The 27841-nt window shown below is 38.0% G+C and overlaps 1 protein-coding gene across 5 annotated transcripts in view; it reads right to left on the reverse strand.

Moving 5' to 3' along the window:
* Positions 1 to 258: 258 nt before the first annotated feature.
* The window catches only part of wdr35 (WD repeat domain 35), a 33148-nt gene continuing 5565 nt past the window's right edge, over positions 259 to 27841 (reverse strand). Inside the window, exons 8-30 of one of the 5 annotated variants that reach the window (XM_057859778.1) lie at positions 24905 to 25070; positions 24667 to 24812; positions 24187 to 24312; positions 21896 to 22081; positions 20487 to 20522; positions 20316 to 20376; positions 19657 to 19801; positions 19276 to 19345; positions 19097 to 19150; positions 16278 to 16384; positions 15942 to 16164; positions 15624 to 15704; positions 15335 to 15471; positions 14809 to 15012; positions 14581 to 14727; positions 9395 to 9527; positions 9165 to 9275; positions 8711 to 8875; positions 8437 to 8577; positions 8190 to 8346; positions 7333 to 7573; positions 5555 to 5675; positions 5044 to 5424 (exon numbers count right to left, since the gene is read on the reverse strand). In XM_057859778.1, the coding sequence (XP_057715761.1) occupies positions 5585 to 5675; positions 7333 to 7573; positions 8190 to 8346; positions 8437 to 8577; positions 8711 to 8875; positions 9165 to 9275; positions 9395 to 9527; positions 14581 to 14727; positions 14809 to 15012; positions 15335 to 15471; positions 15624 to 15704; positions 15942 to 16164; positions 16278 to 16384; positions 19097 to 19150; positions 19276 to 19345; positions 19657 to 19801; positions 20316 to 20376; positions 20487 to 20522; positions 21896 to 22081; positions 24187 to 24312; positions 24667 to 24812; positions 24905 to 25070 (2928 nt within the window). In that variant the 3' untranslated portion in view covers positions 5044 to 5424; positions 5555 to 5584. The other 4 variants (XM_057859777.1, XM_057859781.1, XM_057859779.1 and 1 more) reach the window with 4 other exon arrangements.

The raw sequence follows: 27841 nt of genomic DNA on the forward strand, positions 1-27841 counted from the left end.
ATCATGCGGCTCTTAAAAACCTAAAGTAAAACTCTACGTTTTTAGAGTTTATCAGTAGTATACGACTAGACGTCCAATCCATTAGAATTGGGAGGACTGCAGAAAATGAACAGTTATTCATTTGCTGCCAGCCTCCCACTTCAAATGGATTGTACATAAATTGCTGTCAATGGCAGCCAATAACTTCCTATTTTAAAATTAAAAATACCGTAAACACCTCATGCCAGCAGATGGCAGACAGGGGCTATAGTCGTCCAGAAACATTACAACAAAAGCCGAAGCGATCAGAAGACTGACTCACATTTATTTTTTAAAATATAAATAAAATATTTACATAGCAAAAGATGTCAACAGGCAGCATTGCATTATATTATCTTAATTTCATTTATGTCACTGAGTGTGTGTGTCGACGAAAAAAAGTGAAGGGGGCTGTTCAATCAATGATCATTTTACAAAAGAACAGATATACTGTATATACATATATATAAGTGAATATATAAACTAATAACAAAAGCATTAAATTGAGCTATTTAGCATTGAATTGAGGTAACATTAAAATGTCAAGGATTATCACAAAAATCACGACTGCAGCAAGTGCCTCGAAAGGCTGTGTAGCAATATTTTGAGTGTAACATCCCTTTTATCCAGACCTGCTACCTGAGTTTTTTTAATCAAATCAATTCAGTACAAGTGAAACTTCTTAACGCAATGTCTGTTTTTCATTGTTTAGGTTTCAATAAAATTGTTCTAGTTTTAAAATTTTCCACACCCATTTCTGTGACGACTGTGGGTTTTAATTTCATGAACATAGGGGTAACAACCATTTAGTGGGTATACTGTACATACGACCAGGATGGACTATTTCTTTTATACATGCCCTATTCTGATATCTAGCTCTATTTTGCTTCCGTGTACCGTGTGTGAATTGCTTCTTTGTACAGTGTGATGCATATAATACAAAAATATAATATCTAAGTTATGAAGTGAGCTTCAGCCCACACTGCTGTGACATAGCGGGCAGTAGTTGTATTTGCTGATCTCTTGGCTTTGAGCACAGTGCTTGCACACACTGCACATCCACAAATGGTAGTCCTGGATGGGCAGGCCACTTACTATGCAGGTAGGTAACTTTTCTGCCGTCCTAAAAAAAAAGTGGGGGAATTTTTTTTTAACCCCAGGTCACATTGTAGAGCAATTTTGTTTCATTTTGAGATGCAGTAAGAAGAAAATGGAAATAAATAAATTGGTTTGATGAAATGTGATAACAGAACGTAGTGTGTGCACCTTTAACAGGTCTGGCATATTGAGTGACATCGGGAGATGGATCTGAAAGTTAATCTGAGGCTCTCTTTGCCAATATACAAGGGCATTAGAATACCTTAATTTCCAACTCAGTTGGGGAAAAAAAGTTAATATTTGAAGCTCCTTTGAACAAATACCCCAGCATAACTCAAAAGTACAATCACCAGAGTTGGAGAGTTTTTCCAAGCATTTGCTCCATTGCCACTAGATAAAGTGTTACAAGTAGGATTTATTTATATTGCATAGTACAGTGGTACCTCAACATACAATCGCATCGACATACGATACTTTCGACATCTGACTTAAAATTTGACCTTTTTTTGACCTCTGACCAAATTTGAATTTGTCTCGACATATGACGAAATGCTTGAAATATGACGTTTTATGAAAGCGTCGCAATTTAATTGTTTTCCCGCAAGATGGACGCACGGATGGATTTCCTTGTGAGAGAAATTAACATGGGTCCCGAGAAGGTTAGTGCAGGTGGTAAAGAAAGGAAAAAGGTGACACCATTGAAATTAAGAAGGAATTGATAGAAAAATATGAGCGTGGTGTGCTCGTCAGTGAACTGGCTCGACAATACGGCCGGAATATGTCTACGATCTGGAGGACGACTCTCATTTTTATTATTATTGTAACATCGGCAAGTAAGTCGCCAGCTTCGCCAGCTTTTTAATCAGTTATTTCAGAATTTGTGCAACACAACACAGCTACTGTCCGCCGTTGTCGACGCCAACAACAACAGAACAAGAAAAGAGAAAGTAAAAGCTTCCGACTCCAACGCACCTCTTTCTCTCTCTCTTGCATCAATCACATGGTGCGTTCAAGAACAGCATGCAAAACACAACCGCCACATTAGAACCCGATTTGTTACATTATTCATATTATTATTATTTCGATTTGTATTTTAAATTTTTTTTTCGTTATGTGTAATTGCTATTTGTAATTGTACCTGCAGTATTTATGAAGGATTTTGGGCTGTGAAACAAATTGATCAAATTATAATGTATTCTTATCAGAAAATCCCGCTCGACATACGTTCATTTCGACTTAGGCTACGTCTACACTAGGACAGATCATTTATTCAAGGGTATTTTGCCGACTATTTTTATACCTGTCCAAACTTCGTTTAAGCGTTTAAGGGCCTCCCCGCTTCTGCAAGGTACGCCTGTATTTGCGCAAACTACGCATGCGTAAAAAGGACAAGCTTCATGTGTTATATCATCGCCTGCGCGGTTAACCTCTGAAACGGAAGCTCACTCCTAGCCCGCGGCAAATTTTGAAATTACTACACCTTCTAGAGTGTCATTATTTCGTGATCACTGTTTTTTTTTCGTGATCGCAATTAAACGCATCGCAAAGGAGCGAGAGTGGAAGGGAGAGCAAGCTCTGCTTTTACGAGCAGGTGCCGTGTTGCGATTGAAATAAAATTTCAATCTTTTTTAAAATTTCTTTTTTTTTCCTGAAAGCAGCAACCAGGACTGCTTGTGCATAAAAGTGGTGATCCTGGAAGTGGCAACAGTTTTGACAGGCAGAAATGTCTGGAGGAAAAACTGATTGCGCGCGTCTTTGACTGGGGTGACCACGCAGGTCACTTTTTGGTGTTTAATTTTCCTCTACGCATTTTTATATACAGTACTCATGTTCGGTCGGCATTGAGTTGGGAGGGGACAGCCCAGCAGCTGGCTGATCGGAGACAACTCGGGAGACGAGCTCTGTAAAAAACGCTCAACTCCACCTCATCTGCTATGGGAGGACCCCAAATGGGCACTGAGTTGAAGCATATTATTGAGACGTAGTTTGAAGGTTCAAGAAAAATGTGTGGAGAAAAAAAAAGGAGCAGGAATGCCACGTCGTGATCGTCTGCCTCCATTGTTTATGATGCTGTCATGCCTAGGGATGGGAATCGAAATCCGATTCCAATTCGGAACCGGTACCCAGTGTTTCGAGGCCTCGACATCACAATGAAAAAGCCTTAACGATCCCTTTAACGATTCCTAAAGACGCGTATTGCGTCGTGACGTGTCTTGTTGTCCAGACGCATCAAACTAGCATGGCGCCAAGAACCACTCGGTCCAAAGTTTGACTACACTTCACCAGGAAAGAGTGTGAAAATGAAAGGATACGACGGGTAAGCACGAGCATTGCAGCCATAAACATAACAATGACAGCACGTAGGTTCAAACGCTCGAAAGTGTGTCTTCACTTCACGAGGAAAAATTACAACAAAGCGACTTGCAGTCATTGCAAGGTGGAGATAACTGCATCGGGAGGGAATACGACTGCGCTGTCCTCACAGAGAGGCTAAGGCTCAGCTCTGGCTATACAGCTAGCTAAACTCCCAAAAGGGAATGGGACGTACGACGTCATTGTTTGGACGCGCCTCCATGCTGGTAATATGATTCACTTCCGGGCCGGCAGAGTCAATGCGGATTGTAACGTGTGGTAGTGCTAGGCTAACTCTTTCGGTGTTTTAGAAAGAAAATATGGGTGCTTATTGTTACGTTACCGGGTGCAACAGCGTCTCCTACGACAAAAAAAGGGGTTAGGAAAAATTGACTCACTTTTCACCGTTTTCCTGCATGGAGGACCAAATATCAGATCACGAAGGTACGACGGATGGCTGGATTGCAGCGGTTCGTCGGAAAAGCATTTCTTATGATCATATTTCTGCTGGAATGAGAGTGTGTTCCTGTCATCTCTACTCTTGTAAGTTGAACGATTTATCCACTTTTGGTTTCAATACGTTTTTGTTTTTTTACACCGTTGTGTAAATCTGCCTCGGTAGCAATGCTCGCCTACTACGACTCACCTACCTGTTGTGTTCCTAGGTAAACCTGCTGACAACACATCCCGATTGGTCACCATCTCTCTTCTTGGATCATTTGACAAAGAAAATTTGTTCAATGGAGTGGTTCCATTTGTCCTGTGTCGGACTCAAACAAGCCCCTGCAGCAGACGCCATCTGGGTCTGCCCTTCTCGTCGATGAACTGCGGGCTTTTAACTTGTGAAAATGCAAGAACTTTAATGCACATATTTATTCTGCCTGGCTATTTAACTATGGCCAGTGATGTTTTTTTTTTTTTTTTTTTTTAACCACTTTGACAAAGACACGTTTCATTGTAATGTTGAATTTATATATTCTATTATTATTTTTAATTTATAATATTCTTATTTGCACTAATGTAGACTTTAGACTGTCAATTCAAATAGTGTTGGAAAAGTTGCAATACCTAAAATAGAAATGCAAGAACTGTAAAGTACATATTTATACACCTTTATTTACCTAAGGCCACTGGATGTTTTTTAACTGCTTTGAAAAATACAGGTTTTGTTGTGATCTTGTATTTATATAGTATATAGCTTTTTATAATGTATTATGTATTATAATATTTGCTGCCCCCTACCAGAGTGTGGGCCATTTTGTACTAAAAGGATTTTAAACTGTCAGTTCAAATACTGTGTTGGAGACTATTACTTGCAATACTTAAAATGGAAATGCAAGAACTTTAAAGCACATATTTATCCTGTCTGGCAATTTACCAAGGCCAGTAAATAGTGTTTTAAACTGCTTTGACAAAGACACGTTTATTGTGATCTTGTATTTGCGTATTACTTATAATTATATAATATTTGCTGCCACCGTCAGAGGGTGGGCCTTGTTTGCACTAATTTAAAGATTTTAAACTGTCAATTCAAATATCGTATTGGAGAAATTGCATTACATGAAATAAATCTATTGCAACTTATCAGTCCCAGTTCTTGTCTACAACACTGTCCAAAAATTGTCAATGCATATTCCAAATAGAATAACAAAATTAAGTCACCTGACTTTGTAATTATTACACCTGTTTATTATGAAGACCTGAAGTAAACAACAAGCAGTTACAGTTTGTCAAGAAGTTGTTCAAGTCATGTTTTGGTATTCATATTTTATTGACTTTTCACAACACTTGGGATCGTGTTTGTAAGAGCAGAGCAAACTGAAGTTTCAGCGTGCACTATTCGCCTTTCCAACCTCTCATAATGCTCCGATGTGGTGCGCTTGACCTCAGAATAACCCAAGAAGAGATATGGTGACCAATCGGGATGTGTTGTCAGCATTTCATATGCAGGTTTTCCTAATAACACAACAGGTAGGTGAGGAGGGGGAGTAGGTTAGCATTGCTACCGAGGCAGATTTACACAACAGTAAAAAAAACAACAACAAAAAACGTATTGAAACCAAAACGGATAAATCGTTCAACTTACAAGAGTAGAGATGAGGGGAATACACTCTCATTACAGCAGAAATATGATCAAGAGAAATGCTTTTCCAACGAACCGCTGCGCCCCAGCCATCCGTCGTGCCTTCGTGATCTGATATTTGGTCCTCCATGCAGGAAAACGGTGAAAAATGAGTCCAGTTTTCCTCGCCCTTTTTTTAGTCGTAGGAGAAGCTGTTGCACCCGGTAACACAACAATACACACCCATAATTTCTTTCTAAAACACCGAAAGAGTTAGCTTACCACGACCACACGTTACAATCCGCATTGAGTCTGCCGAACCGGAAGTGAATCATATTACCAGCATGGAGGCGCGTCCAAACAATGACGTACTACGTCCCATTCCCTAATGACGATGTAGAAGACGTTGGTATAATTTGCTGACTTTATTCAACCATCACTTGAAGAGTGAAACTAAGAATAGAAATGAAACAAATCAATTTCGTTCCCAATAACAAACAGATTTGCATCAACGTAAATCAGCGATGATTAGCTGCTAATAACAGTATGGTTAGCATTCGTTCGCTAGCATTAGCACATCGTTCAAACCACTACACAACTGGATTTAAGTGTCCGATCGCGAGTGGAAACACAACAACAATAACACAAAAGATGATACATACAGGTGTTGCCTCTGTAGATATTAACATTAACAAAGAACGTAGGCTCGTTGAAGTGTTTCCCTCTCTCACTTCGCTCGCTCACTCGCTTGGATGCGGCATTTCTTCGGGTGCCAAAACTGCGGCCCGCGGCCCAAATACGGCCCGCCTCCACATTTGGTCCGGCCATTTTGAATTTTTTTTTCTTTCTGAATCGTGTTATTTATTTCCTGGCCTTTTTCCTTGAAGAATTCAGAGAGGGTTATTTGGTTATTATCTATTTAATTAATAGTGTTTTTATTATTAATTATTATTATTACTATATTATTATTTTTATTTTATTTACTTTCACTCCGTGAAGAATCCAGAAAGGGTTATTTGATTGTGGCTTTCTAAAAAACAATAATTTTTTACATTTATGCACTTCTGCAATCGTCACACTTTTTCTGTTACAAACTGACCCCGGCCCCTCATCAGAGAAGGGAAAAGTTATGTGGCCCTCACAGGAAAAAGTTTGGGGACCCCTGCTTTAACACATATTGCCAAAGGCAGAACAACAACCTATCTGCCAACATATACCAATATTTTTTATTTCTATTATTAGAAAAAGGTTTCAGTAAAATGTAACACATTCTTGTGTATTTGCCACTTATTGCCACAGTTAACATTGAGGCTTTGGGCCTCTTTTGATCTCGTTGTGAGTTTGTAAGGTTGTGAGTTCTGATTAAACAAACTCGATGCCAATCAAAACGTTTGTTCTTCTTTTTCCCCAAATTAGAATCGATAAGAGAATCGATAAAGAATCGAATCGTTAAGCAATATCGATAATGGAATCGGAATCGTAAAAATCCTATCAATTCCCATCCCTAGTCATGCCGCACTAAAACAGCGACGGCACTATGTCCCTTCCAGAGTATCCGAATGTTGTACGGAGACAGGAGTCCATATTAAGCGGCGTGTAACATTACCCGCCTACATTATCCGTCTAACAACTAATCCGGATAAAAGGCATACTAGTGTAGCCGACATGCCGTATAGTCCAACTAATTACACGTTTAAGGCCATTATCCGTCCTAGTGTAGACGTAGCCTTACGAACCAGGTCCTGGAGCGAATTAATTCGTATGTCGTGGTACCACTGTATATAGTAGGCTATTTTTCTCACCCTTCTGATGCAGCGTCCAGCTCCAACTTGTGGCTGTCTTTTGGCACGTGCTTGGTGAAGATCTCTAAGGCTAAGTCCTCATAGATTAGCCGTTGCTCTGGGTCCAGGCTCTCCAAGGCTTCCAGCTTGATGAAGGCCTGCGAGCAAGTGCCGAAGGCTCGGCTGGCCGATGAGCAGACCGCGAGGAGGGAGTAGATCTCCACTGCGGGGATGATGTCCTCGTATTCGCGAAGATGAAGGGCTTTGAAAAAGACACCAAGAGTAAGTGTGCCGCTTTGTTTCTATTGTTAATGTTATTAAATTTCTTAAGGTTTATTCAAAAAGGCACAGCTCCATGTAGTCCTTCGTGTCAAGACTTCACGACAAATTATGGCTCCTACTTTCTTACAAGAATTAATGTGTTTGTTAGTAAGGAGATCTAGGTTTCTACAAATGGATTTCATAATATTCACATATTATAAAGCTAAATTTTTAAATAAAATCATAATAGAGTATGAGCATTTATATTTTATAAACTAGAAATATTCAATTTTTTTCTTCTCATTTTTAAACTACAAAAATAAACCATGCCATTATATTACAATATATTAATTGGATGACTGTTTAGTCCGTTCATTGTCTATTAGAAGTTTATCACCGGTAAAAATAGAAGTAAAAGGTTTAACACGGAACTCGGATGTCTACTTGTGACAAACTACCGTAGGCTTGCTCTAGTGCTACAAAGACACAATGTAGCTCCTTCTGACCTTCTCCTGACCCTAATTGTTATTAACTGAGAAACCATTAAATAAATGTTAAATTTTGTTTCACATTTACATTAAATTGTTCATTCCCGAGTGGGGATTTTTTTTGTTTACCTGTGTGCATTGCGTTCTCCGTGTAGCCTTCATACAACTGCCTTTGAGCGAGCAGGAAGAAGTGATACGCCTCGGCTCCTCGCCACGCGTTGTCTAGAATGCGATTGTCAGAAGACGTGGTGTCTTCTTCTAGGAGTCCAGCAAGTGCGAATGTTGCCTAATAATGAGGGATAAGAAAAGGTGGGCCCATGTTTTTTGCACGGTATTCAAAACTGAAATGTATAAGTGAAGTGTATTCATCATCTACCTCTGACTTCTTCCCTTTTGCTTTACTCTGTTGCAATGTCTTCTTCTGCTCATGATGGTTTTCGACCAGACGAGCAGCAAGCACATACAATTTCTTTACCCGCAGTGGCCGAGTCCTTTTCTTGGCCTCCTCATCTGCTATCTAAAAAATGAATACATACATATCTAATACATAAACACATATACATGACTATAACAATCACATGCGGTATCTACTGGATTTTCTTATGCATGCTTTACTTGATCATAACAATTTTTCATGCACACCAACCAACCTTAAACATAAGTTTGGCTGCATCGAGAAAATGGTGAGCCTTTTGATACAATTCCACTGCCTCCAGAATTTTGTTCTTCTCAAGGAGATGGGAGGCATATTTGGACAGAAGAGGTTTAATCTCTTTCATTTTGTGGGTTCTGGCTAGTTCCACTGCTTTGTTCCACTGGTGTAAAAGAAGCAAAACATCAAGGTACAGCAAAAAGAACAGCTACATGCTTGTGAAGGTAGACTGTTATGAGCTGGTATAGGGGATTTCACAGTTAAAAAATTATAACAAATTTGACATTATTTATCAAAACATACGTGTTTAAATTTGCAATACTTATAGTATGTTACACTTGAATTGTAACAGCAATGTGCAAGAGTAGTACTCACACAACCAAGCTAAAGAATCACTCATGAAGTGGACACAAGTGGGAGGACAGCAAGGTGCCACAGTAGGCGTCTCTCACCTGGTTCAGATGGACACATGTGTCAACAGCAGCCTTGGCCTGGTTGCATTTAAGGTAAGCATTCACAGCCTGTTCGCACATGCCCACCGTGGTAAACATCTGGCCGATCTCCTACAGCATAGAGGTGGGAAGAAATGTCACTATTTGTGAGATACTACAGTCGCTATCACTTCAAATATTTACCAAAGAGGCCAAGCAGACTGGCAATGTGTCCTTCACGTTTGTCTTACCAGCAGAAGTTTATGATTTTCTGGTAGTGAATTAGTCAACTTCTCAAGGCTATCGTAGTCCTCCAACATGTAGTAGCATTCTGCCAACTTTTCCTGGTGACGGCCCTGAAGATAGTACTGCACTGCATTGACCCTTCAAAGAGAAAGATGGTAAAACATGATGAACCATTAATAAAATTGCTCATGTTGTGTCTACTAAGCATGCACTATCAACAGTAGTCCAAAGTAATAGCTTCTTTGTGGAATATTAGAAATCTTGAGGTTGAGCTGAGGATAGGGATGTCACGATCAGCTCACGTGATCGGAAATCGGGCCAATCACATCATTTTTCAGAAGACTGTAATCGGCTGAAAAGGATCGGGTTCTTAATAATAAAAAATATATGTTTTTCTGCTTAATGCTTGTACAGCCTCTCACTCTTCCTCTTGTTGCTTTTCTTGGTTTAGCAGTGAACTGGAGTTTGCTTGATAAAGTTAATGATGATTGACTACCATTGAAGCTTTGATCTTGCTATAAAATTTCGGGAGCGCTACCTTCTAAGGCACCAAATGCGTCAATCATTTCGCATGTTCAACACTAGCCGTACTGTGCTGTGGCAACTCGTTGTGTGTGTGTGTAAGTGAGCAGCTGTTCTAAGCAGCGTAAGCAGATTTGAGTGGACTCGCTTAATGAAGCATTTGGCAAAGACGAGCATTGTTCTAAGTTATTCTTGTTTAAAAATAATTCAAAGTCCGAAGGCGGCACGGTGGGACTGTAACATGTTTAAATTTTTCTTTTTTTGAACAAAACTTTTTTTTCCTGTATCGAATCGGGACTCTGTATTGGCTGATTCTCAAAATCAGGTGAGTCAGACTCATGTGGGAAAATATGTGAGCGGGACATCCCTAGTTGAAGAAGTGGTGTTAACATGACAATGAATAACAGCAATACTTAACCCTTTATTGGGCACTCATTGAAATACCATGAAATGTAATTGGGGGCCATAACCACAATTTATTAATAAAATAACATTATTTTTAATTCAATTTCAATTAGGGCTGTCAAAATTATCGCGTTAACGAGGGGTAATTAATTTTTTAAATTAATCACGTTAAAATATTTAACGCACATGCCCCACTCAAACAGATTAAAATGACAGCACAGAGTCATTTCCACTTGTTACTTGTGTTTTTTGGTGTTCTGTCGCCCTCTGCTGGCGCTTGGGTGCGACTGATTTTATGGGTTTGAGCACCATGAGCATTGTGTAATTATTGACATCAACAATGGCGAGCTACTAGTTTATTTTTTGATTAATTTTACAAACTTTATTAAAACGAAAACATTAAGAGGGGTTTTAATATAAAATTTTTATAACTTGTACTAACATTTATCTTTTAAGAACTACAAATCTTTCTATCCATGGATCGCTTTAACAGAATGTTAATAATGTTAATGCCATCTTGTTGACTTATTGTTATAATAAACATACACAATACTAATGTACAGTATGTTGAATGTATATATCATCTTGTGTCTAATGAATGAATTTGAATGAATTTATTGTCATTGTCATCATCATCATCATCATCATTGACAGTTTCAGAGTGTGGAATTTGCCCAAAAGAAAGACGATGACAGACAAAGGAAAGACGGGAAAAAGCAAATGCTTATCGATACCCGTCCCCCAACAGCCCGGGACGCACAGTCAAGCATGTTTGTGTTACAGTCCAGTTATTATCAGTTTTTTTTTTTTTGTTTGTTTGTTTTTTTTCCACATATCATTCAAAAGTCATTGATTGCCATGGAATTTCACATATTGTCAATTTGAGTGGGTTCATTGTAGAGCTGAAACGAATACTCGAGCAACTCGAGTAACTCGAGTTTAAAAACTGATCCGAGTAGTTTTATTCACCTCGAGTAATCGTTTATTTTGACAGCTCTAAGCATCACGTTTTGCTCGGACTACTTTTAATGCGGGACAACGCGCTGATGTCACGTGCGTAGAGGAAGAAGCAAAAAAAAAAACTTACTGCAGCCGACAACCGCTACAAACGACGCCGACGTTGCTAAATACTAGCCCGCACATGCTACATTAGTTGCAGCTAGCGTCTGGTAAGTCTCATAGAGATCACATGTATGTTGAACTAGATGCGCAATGACAGACTAGGCCGCGTCTGGGCAGCGTTAGCAAACAGCCGCCATCTTAAAGCAGTAGAGCGCTAAGCGCTAATAAAAAGCGCTAAGCGCTAATATATAAGGTTAACGTTACTGTCACTACTAGCTCATCTTACGTTAGCCCTGCGGAGGGCTAGGTTTCAATCAATTAAAACCACTTTCGATGCGTGGCTAACGTGTCTTACATACAGGCTTTAACATAACATAGCGTTGTGGAGTGATAAGGGTGTCAAATAAAAACTCAATAATGCTAACTATCAATTTTAGCTCAGTAGTCATTGCTGGATAAAACACCAAGTAGCACTAGTCCCTAATGTGCTCCAATACAGCCTGTATCATACATTTATTTTGAACAGTGCAAAAACTCAAAATCCTATCAGGACCTTAACTAGAACTTAAAAATGGCTTGACACAAATAGAAATTCAATTGAAAAACGTGGGGGAAAATCCTAACTTTTAAGTGATGTGTGTTATCAAGCGTAAAGGCATTTTTAGGTGTGTGTATATATATATACATACTGGACTGTCTCAGGAAATTAGAATACACAATATTCTAATTTTTTGAGACAGTCCTGTGTATATATACAGGACTGTCTCAGGAAATTAGAATACACAATATTCTAATTTCCTGAGACAGTCCTGTATATATACACAGGACTGTCTCAAAAAATTAGAATATTGTGTATTCTAATTTTCTGAGACAGTCCAGTATATATATATATATTGTAAATAAGATCTAAAGGTTTTTTGAGTGAAAGCAGTGAATTAGTCTTTTTTTTTTTTTTAATTCTAGTTACATCTGAGATGCAATTGTTCGCTGTTTTCAACAATATACATAAAAAATAAAGACATTGATTGACTGAAAATGATAAAATGTCTTGTTTTCTCATGTAAATCTATAATTGCTCTTCACCTAAAAATATATTTGTTTTATCCGATTACTCGATTAATCGATAGAATTTTCAGTCGATTACTCGATTACTAAAATATTCGATAGCTGCAGCCCTAATCAGAAGTAAATCTAACAAAGCATTTAAAGACAATCAGGAAAATCACGCCATCGTATGTTGGAATGACAGATTTCAAATGATCCTTGAAGGCTAAATATTCATTAGGTTAGATTGATGTACAATGTATCTGAGCATGTGTAAGGGCGTACCGCAAGCAACACGTCACTTCCTCTCATTAACATTCATGGCGTTACCTACTGCTGCTAAGGGGGGACACGCTATCCCTGATAGGAAATGAATGGAAATCATGTCCGAAGGAGATGTTTACAGAGCTAAACCTACAAATTCTCTCTTAAAATGATGTCCCTGGTGCCAAATTCACTGGCAAAGATATAGAAGAACTTAAAAATGTACAGTTAAAGAGATGGTTTGAGTGTCGAGGGCTGAAAAAAATGAAAAAAACGAGCCAACTTAAGCATAGCCTTGGCTTTTTTTAATCGACACCTTTTTTTTACGCGACTGACAATGATATTCTCCGGTTTCAACAAGCTTTCCTTTACCAATATTAGAATATTGTGTATTCTAATTTCCTGAGACAGTCCTGTATATATACACAGGACTGTCTCAAAAAATTAGAATATTGTGTATTCTAATTTTCTGAGACAGTCCAGTATATATATATATATTGTAAATAAGATCTAAAGGTTTTTTGAGTGAAAGCAGTGAATTAGTCTTTTTTTTTTTTTAATTCTAGTTACATCTGAGATGCAATTGTTCGCTGTTTTCAACAATATACATAAAAAATAAAGACATTGATTGACTGAAAATGATAAAATGTCTTGTTTTCTCATGTAAATCTATAATTGCTCTTCACCTAAAAATATATTTGTTTTATCCGATTACTCGATTAATCGATAGAATTTTCAGTCGATTACTCGATTACTAAAATATTCGATAGCTGCAGCCCTAGTTCATTGTATCAGTTGATGTCCAAGTTGGTGTAGGGAGTTTAGCTTATTTCTATATTTCTTAAACTTCTCCTCGCAGGCCCTGTCCCTGGGAGATAAACTCATACAGCGCTGTTTTCTTTTTGCAAGCGTTGATAAGCGTCTTGGGTCATCCAAGGTTTGTTTTGCATTCTTTCTCTCTTGGGAGTCAACTTAATTGGGCAGTGCTTATCGTGCTGGAGTGTATTCATAAAGCACCCCTAAGCTGCATTCACATTGTTTGCATTGTAAACATCATTCCAGTCTTGAGTTTAGAGATCTTTTTTCATGTTTTCAATGTTTTGATCGGTTCTGATTCTTTTGTACACTGTCTTTGTCAGATTTACGCAGTGGTTGCGTGGAGTGTAGTTTGTGAAGCAGATCTTTCCATTCCAACAATAATTTACAGAAAAATATGGCATATTTTATAGATGGTTTGAATTGCGATTAATCACAATTAATTAATCTTTAAGCTGTGATTAACTCAATTAAAAATTTTAATCGTTTGACAGCCCTAATTTAAATGTCTATGTTTTGTTTTTTGTACAGTATTTTGTTGCACAGAGCACACCACATAGAGAACCAGATATTGTATGTGCATGCAAAAAGATGCCAGTTTTGAGGCAAGAGGCACATATACTGTATACATCTGTGCCATGAATTATTGATTATCATTGATCAGTTGAAGAAAGTTTAAAAATAAATATAAAAAATAAAAGTATTTCTTTTTTTTTTTTTTTTTACTTTGTGCCAAATTATCAAAATGGTATTGTATACGATTGACATTTATGTATACACTGCAGGTTCATTTCCTGGAAGGTGCACCAATTCCCACCCTATGGCCAGTCCCTAGCCCAGATAAAGTATGTCAGTAAGGGTGTCTGGCACTTGCTGTGGCAACACCAAAAGGGACCAAAACCTCGGCAAATTATGGAGTCTTTTTTTTTTTTTTTTTTTTTTTTAGGCACGGGAGTTGAATAAGTACATCGACTAACACCAGATTCTCTGAAAGATCGCCCAAATATATAGGAATAGGCCTTAACACACTGTAAAAATACACTAAAATAATAATGAAAATTAGTAAAATTGCCAGTACCACTTCTGTCTATCAGCAAAGTAGTCTCCTATCGCATTGTAGGCTTGCTCCAGTAGAGCATCATCACAGTCCCCAGAGCCTGTCTTAAGCAGCTGGAGCACCCGAAACCAGTCTCCCAACTTCATCCGAAGGCTAATTGCGAGGTCCCTATAAAATTATAATACTACTTCAGCCAATATGATCAAAGATGGGAAAAACATCTCAATTATTATTCCAAACATACTGTACCTGCGGTCCATGTCCAAATACATCCGCTCGGCCTCCTCAAACCTGCTAAAGTAAGCTGCAACCTCTGCCTGTTTCATGGGCTCACTCTGTAGGTTTCCTAGGCGCTTGACAAACTCAATGCCTTGGTTGTCTTTGCACCGGACAAATGCCTGCTCAGCAGTCTTCAAGTCCAGTTTTTGGAGGGCCGCCTCAGCAAGCAGACGCCTGTCATATTGATGCAGAAAAGATGTTTAATGGCTATTAGTACTGGTATTTCTGAAAGGTATGTGCATGCACAAAGCATTTACATCATGAGTGCCATGCAAACTACTTTTCAAATGACCAACCCAAAATGATCTGGTTGACCTGTATATCAATCAAAAGACAGAACCACCCCCACCAAGGAAGGATAGACTAGCAGACTTTTGTTTATTTATTTATTTTCAAATGAGGACACAATCGACTATCACTATCTTTGAGATCTACTAGTCGATCGTGATCAATGTATTGAGCACTTTGGTTTACATTAAAATATTTTTATATTTACCAGAGTCTTGGATGGGGATTATCCTCAATGAATTGTGAAGCATCTGTGATTCCCACTTTTTCAATTAGAGCACGACTGTCTCTCAAGGAACGGATTTCGAAGTTGATAAGATTGTCTTTATTGGGTCTCTCTGGGTCCTGTAAAGCACAGGTTCAAATATGAAATGTCTCTGCCTTCAGTCCAGATACCCTTCAACTACTAAAAGTATAAGAACACTAGTGAAAAAGATGAGAAACGCAAATATATTAGGATATTTAAAGAGCAAAACCATTGCTTTAATTAATTTTACCTTCATAATTTCATCAAGCAGGACAGATTTGATTTCCAGGTCCTCAAAGTTGCAGATATATCCTGATGTTTGGATCGGTTCCTGCACTCGTACCACATACACATGTTAATGAATAACCATAAATGAAGAGAACACTAATTTGTCCCAAAAAACAAGTCCAATTGGATGTTACACAATTCACTCTGCAGCAGTAGAACTATGTACCAGAGGCAAGAACAGTAGATTATATTAGTCCAAAAACTTCAGTATTTAATTTGAATTAACATTAAAAGCGGTGTTTTCATGATGGAGAGGGCATGAAAAAAACACTTCACTCACCTCTGGATCTAGGTTCCTGAAGACATACATCCTGGTCTTTTCCATCATGGCAAACAGATCAGGGTTGTCCTTGGCCCACTTCATGTCCCAAACATCCTTGCGTTCGAACTTTGATGGATCCCCTACTGAGACCTGACTCGCACCAGTGGCATCACCTGTGGATCCATGAACCTCTACTTCCAGCAAAGTCAGAACGCCTGAGATGTCAATGATGGCCAGTCGACTGAAGAAGATAAAAATTCAAATTGTCAGTTACCAGTCCTGACGAAAGAGCTCTGCTAATGCACAGGCTAAAGATTAACAGAATCAAAACAAAGCAACTACAATTCAGTTTACCTGGAGGTGCAGTTTAAAGAGAGATGATGGGCTCTGTTCATCATGTATTTCTGGATGAGAATGACATTTGGTAGGCTATATCTGTGGATAAGACCCGATTCACGGCCCTACAACAAAAATGCAAAAATTATTTTCCTGAAAGCTACATTGAACAAATAAAGATGAACCTAAAAAGACATTATTGCCTTGGTGAACATTGAATTCTCAAAACTTTTTAAACCATTTGTCCAGCAGTTCAATGAGTTCTTTTTGCACAACTTGTAGTTTTCTGTTTAGTAGCTAAGCAACAAAATTCATACTGTGGTGAAAACTTCGAATAAAATCCATATCTATGCCATTATATGACTGTGTATTTCTGTTGCAACATGCTAATGGCATACTTTGACACTCTGAGCTCAGTCGCCACTTCCCTCTGAGTCACCACCTTCCTCTGAGAACATCTTGTTTGAAGTCTCGTATTGGCAAGGTACTGTAAAACAAATGTGAGGACTTCTTCATCTTGGTCTTAGGATTCCTACACTGCTGGCCAAAAGTATTGGAGCCCCTACAATTCTGTCAGCTAATGCTCAATTTCTCCCAGAAAATGATTACAATTACAAATGCTTTGGTAATAATCTTCATTTATTTTGCTTGCAATGAAAAAACACAAAAGAGAATGGGAAAAAAATGAAATCGTTATCATTTTACACAAAACTTCAAAAATGTGCCGGACAAAAGTATTGGCACCCTTTGAAAAATCATGTGATGCTTCTCTAATTTGTGTGATTAACAGCACCTGTTACTTACCTGTGGCACATAACAGGTGGTGGCAACAACTAAATCACACTTACAGCCAGTTAAAATGGACTAAAGTTGACTCAACCTCTGTCCTGTGTCCTTGTGTGTACCACATTGATTTTCTTTCTTTTCTCCATGCACAAAGAACTGTCTGAGGACTTAAGAAGCAAAATTGTGAGGAAGCATGGGCAATCTCAAGGCTACAAGTCCATCTCCAAAGACCTGAATGTTCCTGTGTCTACCGTGCGCAGTGTCATCAATAAGTGTAAAGCCCATGGCACTGTGGCTAACCTCCCTAGATGCGGACGGAAAAGAAAAATTCACGTGAAATTTCACCAAAAGTTGTGCGGACGGTGGATAAAGAACTTCAACTAACATCCAAACAAGTTCAAGCTGTCCGCAGCCCGAGGGTACAACAGTGTCAACCCGTACTATCAGTCGCCGTCTGAATGAAAAGGGACTCTATAGTAGGAGACCCAGGCCAAAAATGTTTTGGAAGAATGTTCTCTGGTCAGATGAGACAAAAGTAGAGCTTTTTGGGAAAAGGCATGAACATTAAGTTTACAGAAAAAAGGGGGGTTTCCATAGAAAAGAACACGGTCCCCACAGTCAAACATGGTGGAGGTTCCCTGATGTTTTGAGGTTGCTTTGCTGCCTCTGGCACTGGACTGCTTGACCGTGTGCATGGCATTATGAAGTCTGAAGACTACCAACAAATTTTGCAGCATATTGTAGGACCCAGTGTGAGAAAGCTGGGTCTCCCTCAGAGGTCATGGGGCTTCCAGCAGGACAATGACCTTCAAAAAGCAATAGAAAAAGGTTCGAGAGCAAGCACTGGAGACTTGTAAAGTGACCAGCAATGACCTGAATCCCACAGAACACCTGTGGAGAGATCTGAAAATGGCAGTTTGGAGAAGGCACCCTTCAAATCTCAAAGACCTGGTGCAGTTGGCCAAAGAAGAAAAGTCTAAAATTCCAGCAGAGCATTGTAAGAACCTTATTGATGGATACCGGAAGCGGTTGTTCGCAGTTATTTTGTCTAAAGGTTGTGCTATCAAGTATTAGGCTGAGAGTGCCAATACTTTTGTCCAGCCCATTTTTGGAGTTTTGTGTAAAATGATAATGATTTTTTTTTTCATTCTATTTTGTATTTTTTCAATGCAAGCAAAATAAATGAAGATATTACTACCACAGCATTTGTAATTGCAATTATTTTCTGGGAGAAATTGAGCATTATCTGACAGAATTGCAGGTGTGCCAATACTTTTGGCCAGCAGTGTAAATGCCAGAATGAAAAGTTGAATGAATTGAACATGAACTCTTTCAGTGCTAATGATGATGACTGGCGTCCAATCAGGGGCTTGTAGCAGACAGCTTCACAGCCGAATGCGGCTCTTTTCATCATTATGTTGTGAATTTAAGTTTGTTTGTAACTAGATAGACATCCAATCCATTTTACTGGGAGGAACTGGCAGCGTCACAATACTATAATTTTCAACTTGATATCGATACTCAAAAAAATTACTCGAAACCGTATTCGATATTACATAAATTGAGAACTCATAAGCATAAGTTATTGTTTTTATTAACTCTTTCAGTTGCATTGACAAAGATAGACGTCCAAACATGCTTTTAAAAGCTAAATTTAAAGTCTTTTAATGAGTTTATCACTACTAGGCATCCAATCCATTTGAAGTGGAGGGTGGCAAGGAATGAACGTCATTCCCTGACACCCTTCACTTCAAATTGATTGGACATCTATCGCCATCAATGACAGCCAATGTGTTAACACTAATTGAACTAGGAAATGTATGGCTAGACTCATGGATCAAAACTTGTTTTTTTTTGTGTGTGAAGCTTCTAACAGGATAACAGTAAGTTGTGGAAAAAGTGCTGAAGTACTGAACATTTGGACATGTGCATTAACAAGTTTAGAGAAATTCAAATTCATCCTCATATTCTGTTATATTTTTTGTTTGTTTTTTTTTGTAACTTTTGTTGTATTTTTTTGTAGTAACTATTGCAAAAAGAGATGCACCTACCACTATTAGTGTCTTATCTGTCGCTGTACAACAACAGATGGGATCTCTTGTTGCCTTAAAAGAACAGACAAATTCATGTTTATGTTGCATTGCTTTCGGTACATAAAACATTTATAGTCAGTGAGTGAATGAATACTGTCAATGAAGGCTTTTGTTTCAGAAAGCACAATGTCACTTACTGTGAAGGCTTTTGCAAAGTCTTCCCCATTGTCATTGATCCCAGTTGTACTGCTGTCAATGTGATATACCCTACAAAGACAGGAAGTGGGAGCAAATCAGACAGTTGCACTGAGATGACTTTTAGCTGGGCTGTCTGGAGTGTCTGTGGCAGTGGAAGCGGATGAATGAATTCTATTCAGATTTTAGACTCTGACTCCGAGACTTGAGATGTGTGGTTATCTTGCCTCCCTGTAACTTTCCATGATGAGCTTGGAGTGTACTGTCAGTCTTGGCATGAGTGTACTGGGTAAACGTTATGCCATTCTATAAAGCTACACTCCAACAGTGCTCGAACAAAGAAAAAAATAACAGGTGAAATACATTTTTAAAAAGAACCTCACCTTTCCCTTCCTTCCTTCTTAGTTCTGGTTACTTGGTTGATCTCCAAGGCAGTTAATTTATTTGCAACTCTGTATTGCCACAAGTAGAAAGCCTCTTTCGATGCAGCAATCACATGAGTCCTGGTCATGGTGACAAACAATGGGCCTGACCAAGCAGAACATCAGGATAAGTAGAGGTTTTTGTTTGGCGGAGTATAATATGAGGCAACATTCTTCCTATGTTAGATATTCTTCAAGGCGGAAAAAGGAGATGCCTCTCAGACATTTGACCGGAATCTGGAAGCCTATTTTAAGTGACAGCCTTTCAAATATGCTGACTTTGAACTATCTTGGCTAGGGCTCATCAGCAAACACTCCACTGTGCCATGCAGAAATGGAATGTTGAATATTTGGGATGTCTAATGTTGCCCCCACTACTCACTGTCTATTGGCCACAGGCTGCTGCTGTAAGCTTGTGAGGGTTTTGACTGTGGGCGGTAGGAGACGGACACTATTTTTCCAATGTGCGAGGTGTGAGCTCTAACATAGACTTGAAGTCGTTTATCAACATCCTCGTCTCTTAAAAATCTCGATTTATTAAAAAAAAATTTTTTTAAATGTGATCGACAATGGGATGAACTAGAACATGCATTTACGTTGAATTTGAAATTGGAACTCACAAATGTCGATGTACTTAGAGTCCAATGGAGTCCCAATTGAGTTGCATAAAATCAGGACATACTAAAAAACAGGAAAGGTTATTACTTACTTATAGTTATTAAGTAAAAAAAAAAAAAAGAAAAAAAAAAAATCTTCTAAATAATTTGCGCTTTTAATTAATGTTGCATTACCTTTGCGTGACTCCCAGACTCTGACTCAGCGCTTCCCTGTGTGCCAAGGAATAAGGAAACGCTGCTTTAGAATATACAATGTTCAACATAAATGGCTACACCCAAACCGATAAACCAGACTGCCTTTTCTTTCAGAATCAACATTTTCTTCAGCATACCAGTACTTTAAAAAAAATATTCGGGACTACCATGAATGTGGACCAATGATTACAAATAATCTTTGTCAATGTGCAGTGTGCACGCAAAAAAAAATGTTTTTTACAGCAAATCAGTCTTGCATAGATGATTTTTTGGGGTTACAAAAAGCTAAAGGAAGTTGGATTTAATCATCATGATAATTCAGAAGATACCCACATATACAGTGCTGCTCAAAAGTTTGTGAACCCCCTCAACATTTTGGAATTTTCTATTATTTCAACCTGATTTCCTAATCAATCAATTCAGTAGTTTTTTTTTTGTTTTTCTAACAGTTGTGTTGTCGAGACTAAATTAAAAAGAGTTTTCATCAACTGATGTAGGTGCAAAATTGAACTGTTTGGTCACAACCAAAACCGCCATGTCTGGCGAAAAGTCAACACTGCATACCACCAAAAGAACCTTCTCCCAACAGTGAAGCATGGAGGTGGGAATGTCAAGATCTGGGCTTGCTTTTCATCCTCAGGACCTGGACAACTCCACATAGTCCAGGGAATCATGAATTCTGAGGAATATTGTCAAATCCTAGAACATAACCTGACGCCATCTGTTTTGAAGTTAAAGCTTGGCAGAAGGTGGATCATGCAACATGATAATGATCCAAAGCATTCCAGCAATACAACCAAGGAATGGCTGAAAAAGAAGAAGATTCGTGTTCTGGACTGGCCCAGTCAAAGTCCTGACCTAAATCCCATTGAAATGCTGTGGCGGGACCTGAAGCGAGCAGTTCATGCCAGACGCCCATCAAACCTCTCTCAACTGACTGCGTTCTGCAAGGAAGAATGGGCAAAAATCCCCCAAAGTAGATGTGAGAGGCTGATTAGTCACTACAGAAACCGTTTGGTTGAGGTAATCTCTGCAAAAGGAGGCGCAATATCCTATTAACTGAAGGGGTTCACATACTTTTGCACACATGATATCTGAGTTTTTCTTAAATCAACCACTTTTGTTAAATAAAGAATGACAATATAACTATTTCTTTTGTTTCAGTCCATTATTTGGAATGACAGTATTGTGGATTTGGGTATAACTTAACATTTAATAAGGTTATTTTAGTGTTTTTTACAAAAAATCTGACCATCGCTGTGGGGTTCACATACTTTCGAGCAGCACTGTATCTGTAAAATCAATGTAAAACAAAGATGAAATAGAACTGCTATATGTATCATCACACATTGGTCATTTTGGAAAGCAAACTGTGAATTAGAATGTACCTGGGGCTGGGTTTCATCGGCCTTGCTTGCCAGGGTGCAGAAGTCACCTGATGTGGTGATGGACATGAGGCTCTTGACATACTTGACAAATTTTTCATTGTTTTTAGTGTCCCAGAAGATCACACAGTAATCTTGGCGCTCTGGCTTTGTGAAGGCATAAACTACTGTGCTGCAGCAGTATCCCCACTTGTAAGAAAAAACAAAGAGACCTTGATTCTCATCTCTTAGTTTTAGATTGCTAAACTAAGTGAAGGGTCAAGACAAGCAAAGTCTATAATAAAAGAAAAAATACATATAAGATATATAGTATTGCACTGTTGCAGTACAAGTTTTATTCTATTTTTGACTACACAAAAAAATAACTGGTGGATTTATTTGATAAAATCATTGTAACAATTTCCACTTACTTTTATGAAGTAAATTTGACTGCTTGTAATATTAAGTTCAGTTCACAAGCGATCAAATTATTTCATCAAGTAAATCCACCATTTGTTTATTTCAGTGTAGGACGTGTATACGAGGCAATTACTCCATGTAAAATGATTTGGAAAAACGATTGTCAGACAAGGGCAAATGACTAACTGGTTAAAACACTTTACACTAAGGCCGCAACAACTAATCGATTAAATCCATTAAAATCGATTATAAAAAATTTGTTGTCAGCTAATATGATAATTGATTAGTTGTGAGCAGTCCTGTTTGGGTCCTTGTTTGTTTGTAACGTGAGGCTGCGGGCGTGCCAGGGATTGAAGCAAGAGAGAGAGAGCTCACTGCAACACAAAGATTGGGTTGCTGAATCAATAATACTGTATTACGAAGTGTCAAGCGTTGGATTGTCTTTTCAATTGTTAGATCCAGTGAGCCTCCGTCAGAGGGGAGTAAATGAAGCAAGTTGAATTGTTTGTATTCTTTGTTGATGAGTATGTTACTACTTAGCACAAAGCTAGTTAGCGATTATGCAAATCAGTGTCTTAAGTGTCAGTTTGTATTGTGTTTTGGAGAAGCATATTAGCACTTGAGTTATTGTTAGATAGTAAAGTTGTCTCATTTCTTTCTTACAAAGGAACCACACACATAAACCAATTCATATAACAGCTTAAAACAGGGGTGGGCGAACCAGTCCTCGAGGGCCGCAGTGGGTCCTGGTCTTTGTTCCAACTGATTCAGCACAGACAATTTAACCAAGGAGGTTTCAGCGGAAACAAAAAGCATGAACAGTATGAATGAACAGTATTGAATGAACAGTCATTTTGTCAGATTTGTGTGCTGAGAAATTATTTTTATGTTTTATACTCAGAACCTTTATGAAAAACTTTAACAAGTATTATATACTTAAAACATTAGAGTTGTGGAATACAGTTAAGTGAGGAAGCTGTAATAAAATATTATTTTTGAAGGAAATTGTCGACCATTTTGTCTTCATTGTTACTTACAACATGCCTAAAACAACTTCAAATTAAATTGTGGAAGTACCGTATTGGCCCGAATATAAGACGGCCCTGATTATAAGACGACCCCCTCTTTTTCAGGACTCAAGTTTGAAAAAAGACTTTTTGTACACCAAATCAATTTTTAAACAGAAAATAATTACAGTACATCTGAAACAAATGATTATAACAATATATTTGAGAGAAAAAGCATGTTTTTTTTTTTTGCCTCATTCTAATCTTAATATCTGAACATTTAAATATGTAAACTAAAGTGCAATCACATTCGTTAATGAATGGCTTCTGGTTTTTTAAATGTAAATAAACCAATCTATTGTGATAAAACAACAAAATTGCAATAACTGGATTAACCACCAAAGTGAAGTCTAACTGTAACTGTAGTCTTGAAACAAATCTGAATAAGGAAAAACATTGCAATAAAATAATGCAAACTGGTTAAGCTAGTAGCTGAGATCCGTCATGACAGAACATCACTTCAATGATATCTGGCGTCATCTAGCGTCGTGAATGGGGAGAGTAGCTGAGATCTGTCATGACAGAACATCGCTTCGATGATATCTGGCGCCATCTAGCGTCGTGAATGGGTATAATATCTAGACCGCGAATATAAGACGACCCCCTCTTTTTCAGTGTTATTTCAATGCAAAAAACACCGTCTTATATTCGGGCCAAAACAGTAATTGAAAAAAGTGACATCTGATTAATTGATTAATCATTTAATTAATTGTCCGATTAATTGATTTTATGAATAATCTTTAGTTGCAGCGCTACTTTACACTAAGAATAAAAGCTTTACACATTATTTCAACCAAAAATGAACATTATTATTTCAAGTACATTTACCTTGTAATCTGGTCTGATGTTAGCAAAATAGATGTATGAATCAACAGCCAGGCTTATCCGCAGTCCACCCCCTTCCCAAGCAATTCCAGTCATTTGCTTCCCTGGCACTTTCAATGTTCTCAGGTGCTGTGTTAAGTGATAGAGAAGTCAATGTGCAATGAAATTTTAGTTTAAAAATTGAGAGTTGTATCTACACACATTTAAAATGTAAAAAGAAAGTTATCACTCTTAACAGGTAAAGCTACAGATTTATGTCATATGTACAAATTAGAGGTGCCGTATTATTACTTCTATATAGAGCCTTTGAATTTAATGTGTATGTGGCATTTGGGCATTGTCCAGACAACAATAACATAATGTAAAGTGTCTATGTACTTGTCTAACATACTCAGATCATCACCACAGGTACGGGATCCTTTAAACAAAAGGCACACATTAAAGCATTAAGATACACATATGAAAATCAAATGCTGTCCTCACCTCTCCAAATGGTGTATAAAACTGCACCACATTGATTTCTACATCTGCGTTCAAAGCTTTGAGGGAACCGGCCACCGCCAGGACACTACCACAATGGTTCCACTGAACACTGACCACATTCATCGTGGTGTCAATACAGACTGGGTCTGCAGAAAGAAGAAAAATGTAGCACAGCTCATTGTCACATGCCATAGTAAACTGAAAAAAGATCTGGAATCCTTGTGTTTTACTAACTTACTTTCATCCGTCTCGTAGCGCATAATCTGACATCTTCCATTTTGAAAACATATAGCGAGACAGGGACAGTCGGGTTCTATGTAACCTCCTGTTCCTGAGTACCAGTGAATACCTGCTATCCTGGTGGCTCCTGTCACATTAGTCAGGCAGCCAATGGTCAATTTCATCTGGAAAAACATTCCATATAACATTTAAAATGAGATATCAGTAAAAATAATAACAATAATCAAAAATTAGAAAAACAAAAATTCAGGATCAAGCAGTCTTGGAATTAAGAATATTTTCAGCAACCACAGTAAAATGTATGATTAGTTTCTAAAATACACCCAATAAAGGGAAAAAAAAAAGTCAATCAAATGTTTGGACCCTCCTTTTCTTTCAAAAGCATGACAAAGTCTGTCCACCTTTGACCTTTACCATAGTAGCATATTGATATTGCTTAATATCACACTGGAAACCACCAGATTCATCACTCATAAATATTCAAACTCTACTAATGCAAGAATTGTGTTATAAAGTGATAATGACCTGCCATCCACCCATTTCTCTATAATGCTCATCCCCATTACAGTCATAGGTGATCTGAAACTATAGCTATAGCTGGTTTGTGGTAAGGGCAGGGTACATCCTAGACTGGTCACCAGAAAATCACAGGGCACAAAAAAGTATAGAAAACAACTAATCTTAATGACACCTCTGGAAAGATATAGAGTTTTTATTGAATCTAAAATTCACTTAAAGGGACGTTCCGAATTTTTGACATTCGGCATAACCTTCAAGTTAGCAGTGGTGTAATTAGTCGCTGGAGTTGGTTTCAACAAATTCCGTGCAGTTTGTTAATTATTTGTTAGTTAAGGAGCCCTGAAACTAATTAATAAATCACAAGAATTTGTTGAAACCAACTCCACCGACTAATTAAACCCCTGCTAACCTGAAAATTAAGCCTAATGTCAAAAATTTTGAAGTTCCCGTTTAATTTACAAAGTCAGAAAAAGCAAAAGTATCCAAAGAAAACCCACACAGTCTCAGGGAGAACTTGCAAAGGAAGTATGCAGCCAACCATGACCATGAACCTCAGAACTGTCAGGTAGATGTGTAAACTACCACGCTTCCTCGAATTTTTTTTAAGGTATAAAAGTTCAAGAATAATCCCGTAATATTGTCAGTGATAAAAAAAAATTTTTAATCCCTGGAACTGATCGGTGATCAGTTTTGGGTGTAGGCTGCCTTAAACTGGAAGTCAGGTAGGATAGACAGCAGCAACCTGTGACCTTAACTCTTTCACTGCCATCGACTGATAAACATGTAATCCATTTCACGTGGGATGGCTGGCATTTGAGTGATCATGTTTCACTCACATTGATGGAAATTGACATCCAATTCAATTAGGCTGGAGGGCTGCCAGTCCCTCACAGTCAAAATGGATTGGACGTCTATCGCCGTCAAAGGCAACCAATGAGTTAAACAGGATAAGAAGTAGAGGTGGGAATCTTTGGGCACCAAACGATTCGATTACGATTACGATTCAGAGGCTACGATTAGATTATAAATCGATTATTGATGACACCCCCACCCCCGCTATTAGCTGCTTTTAATGTTTTGTACATGAGTTACAAAAACTGTTTAAAAAAAAAAAAAAAAAAAAACTTGCAGGCTTAAATAAACGACTATTTCAGTATCAACGGCAAATGTCAAAAGGCTATGTAAAAAAAATGTTAAGCTTCCACACATGCATTTCATCTCCAAGAAGAAAACAATCTACCAACATGAGATTTACATACACAAGTGTTAACAGCAAGCATCATAAAGTGCTTGTGTAACGTAATCCGTTTCCACCAATATTTATTATTTATTTTATTCCACGGACGGCATGGCGGTTTCCCCAGCAGCTGCAGTTATCGGAGTCTGACGATGACGAGTCACGTCAATGTGCGAATGCACGCAGCAAAGCAAAACGCCTAGACTCATTTATCCATTCAATTGGCTCACATACTGACATGTGATCAGCAGAGATAGTTAGCTTTGATTGGTTCAAATGTGCATGTTTTCTGGAACAGCAAAAAATTTAAAAAAAAAGGTTGAATTGATGCGACAAAAAAAAGGCAATGCAAAATAAAATGGATCAAATCTTTAAAAGCAAGGAAATAGTTGAGGCTTATTTATTATAGTTTATTTATTTAGTTTTATTTGCTCTGATGGGGAGGTTCAGAACATCTTAGCTGTCAATGTGCACTTTGGACTTATATTTGTTCATTTATGTTAGGCTACTTATTCATTTCCTTATGATTTAGAAAAGTCAATGTTTGCGCCACCTTAAAAATATATTCAATTTAACTCTGCATAATATAAGTCATTTCTACTTATTTTTCTGAATGTATGTTTCTTATATCTCAAATATTAAAAAAAAAAAAAACGTTTACATTAACTTAAATTTTAATATACATCCTATGTTCTTAAGTATATAAATTGAGATTTGGCATTTAGTATGTGAGAAAATGAGGGAAAATAAAAATTAGGAGATGGTGGTTGGGGTTATTGCTGTTTTTGTTAACTTTTATTTTGCAAATCATTGAAAAAATACAATTTTGAATGAAAATCAGTTTTTGTATGTGTTATAGAAATAACTGTGCTAAAACAGTTTTCTTTACATTTCAGTAGTTTAAGAGCTATGACCCCCCCGCCCCCAAAATGAAAGAAAAAAAATCAAATTAAATTAAATTAAATTTCTGGCTCCGTGGCGACCTTCACGTCGGGGAGTTCCGGCAAGAAATTCTAGCCACTTTCACCCCTGTTTATAACCTCAAAATAATTTCCGTCATACCGTCCCTAAGGTATCAGCTATAGGTCCCAAAAACGCATGAAGAAATCCCTTGCTTGCAGCTGTAGGGCTCAACCCTCCCCCACCGGTTGTTGCTCAGTGTCAGTGAGTCAGCAGTGC

Source organism: Corythoichthys intestinalis, chromosome 15 (assembly GCF_030265065.1).
Source record: "Corythoichthys intestinalis isolate RoL2023-P3 chromosome 15, ASM3026506v1, whole genome shotgun sequence".
NCBI classification, from domain to species: Eukaryota; Metazoa; Chordata; class Actinopteri; order Syngnathiformes; family Syngnathidae; genus Corythoichthys; species Corythoichthys intestinalis.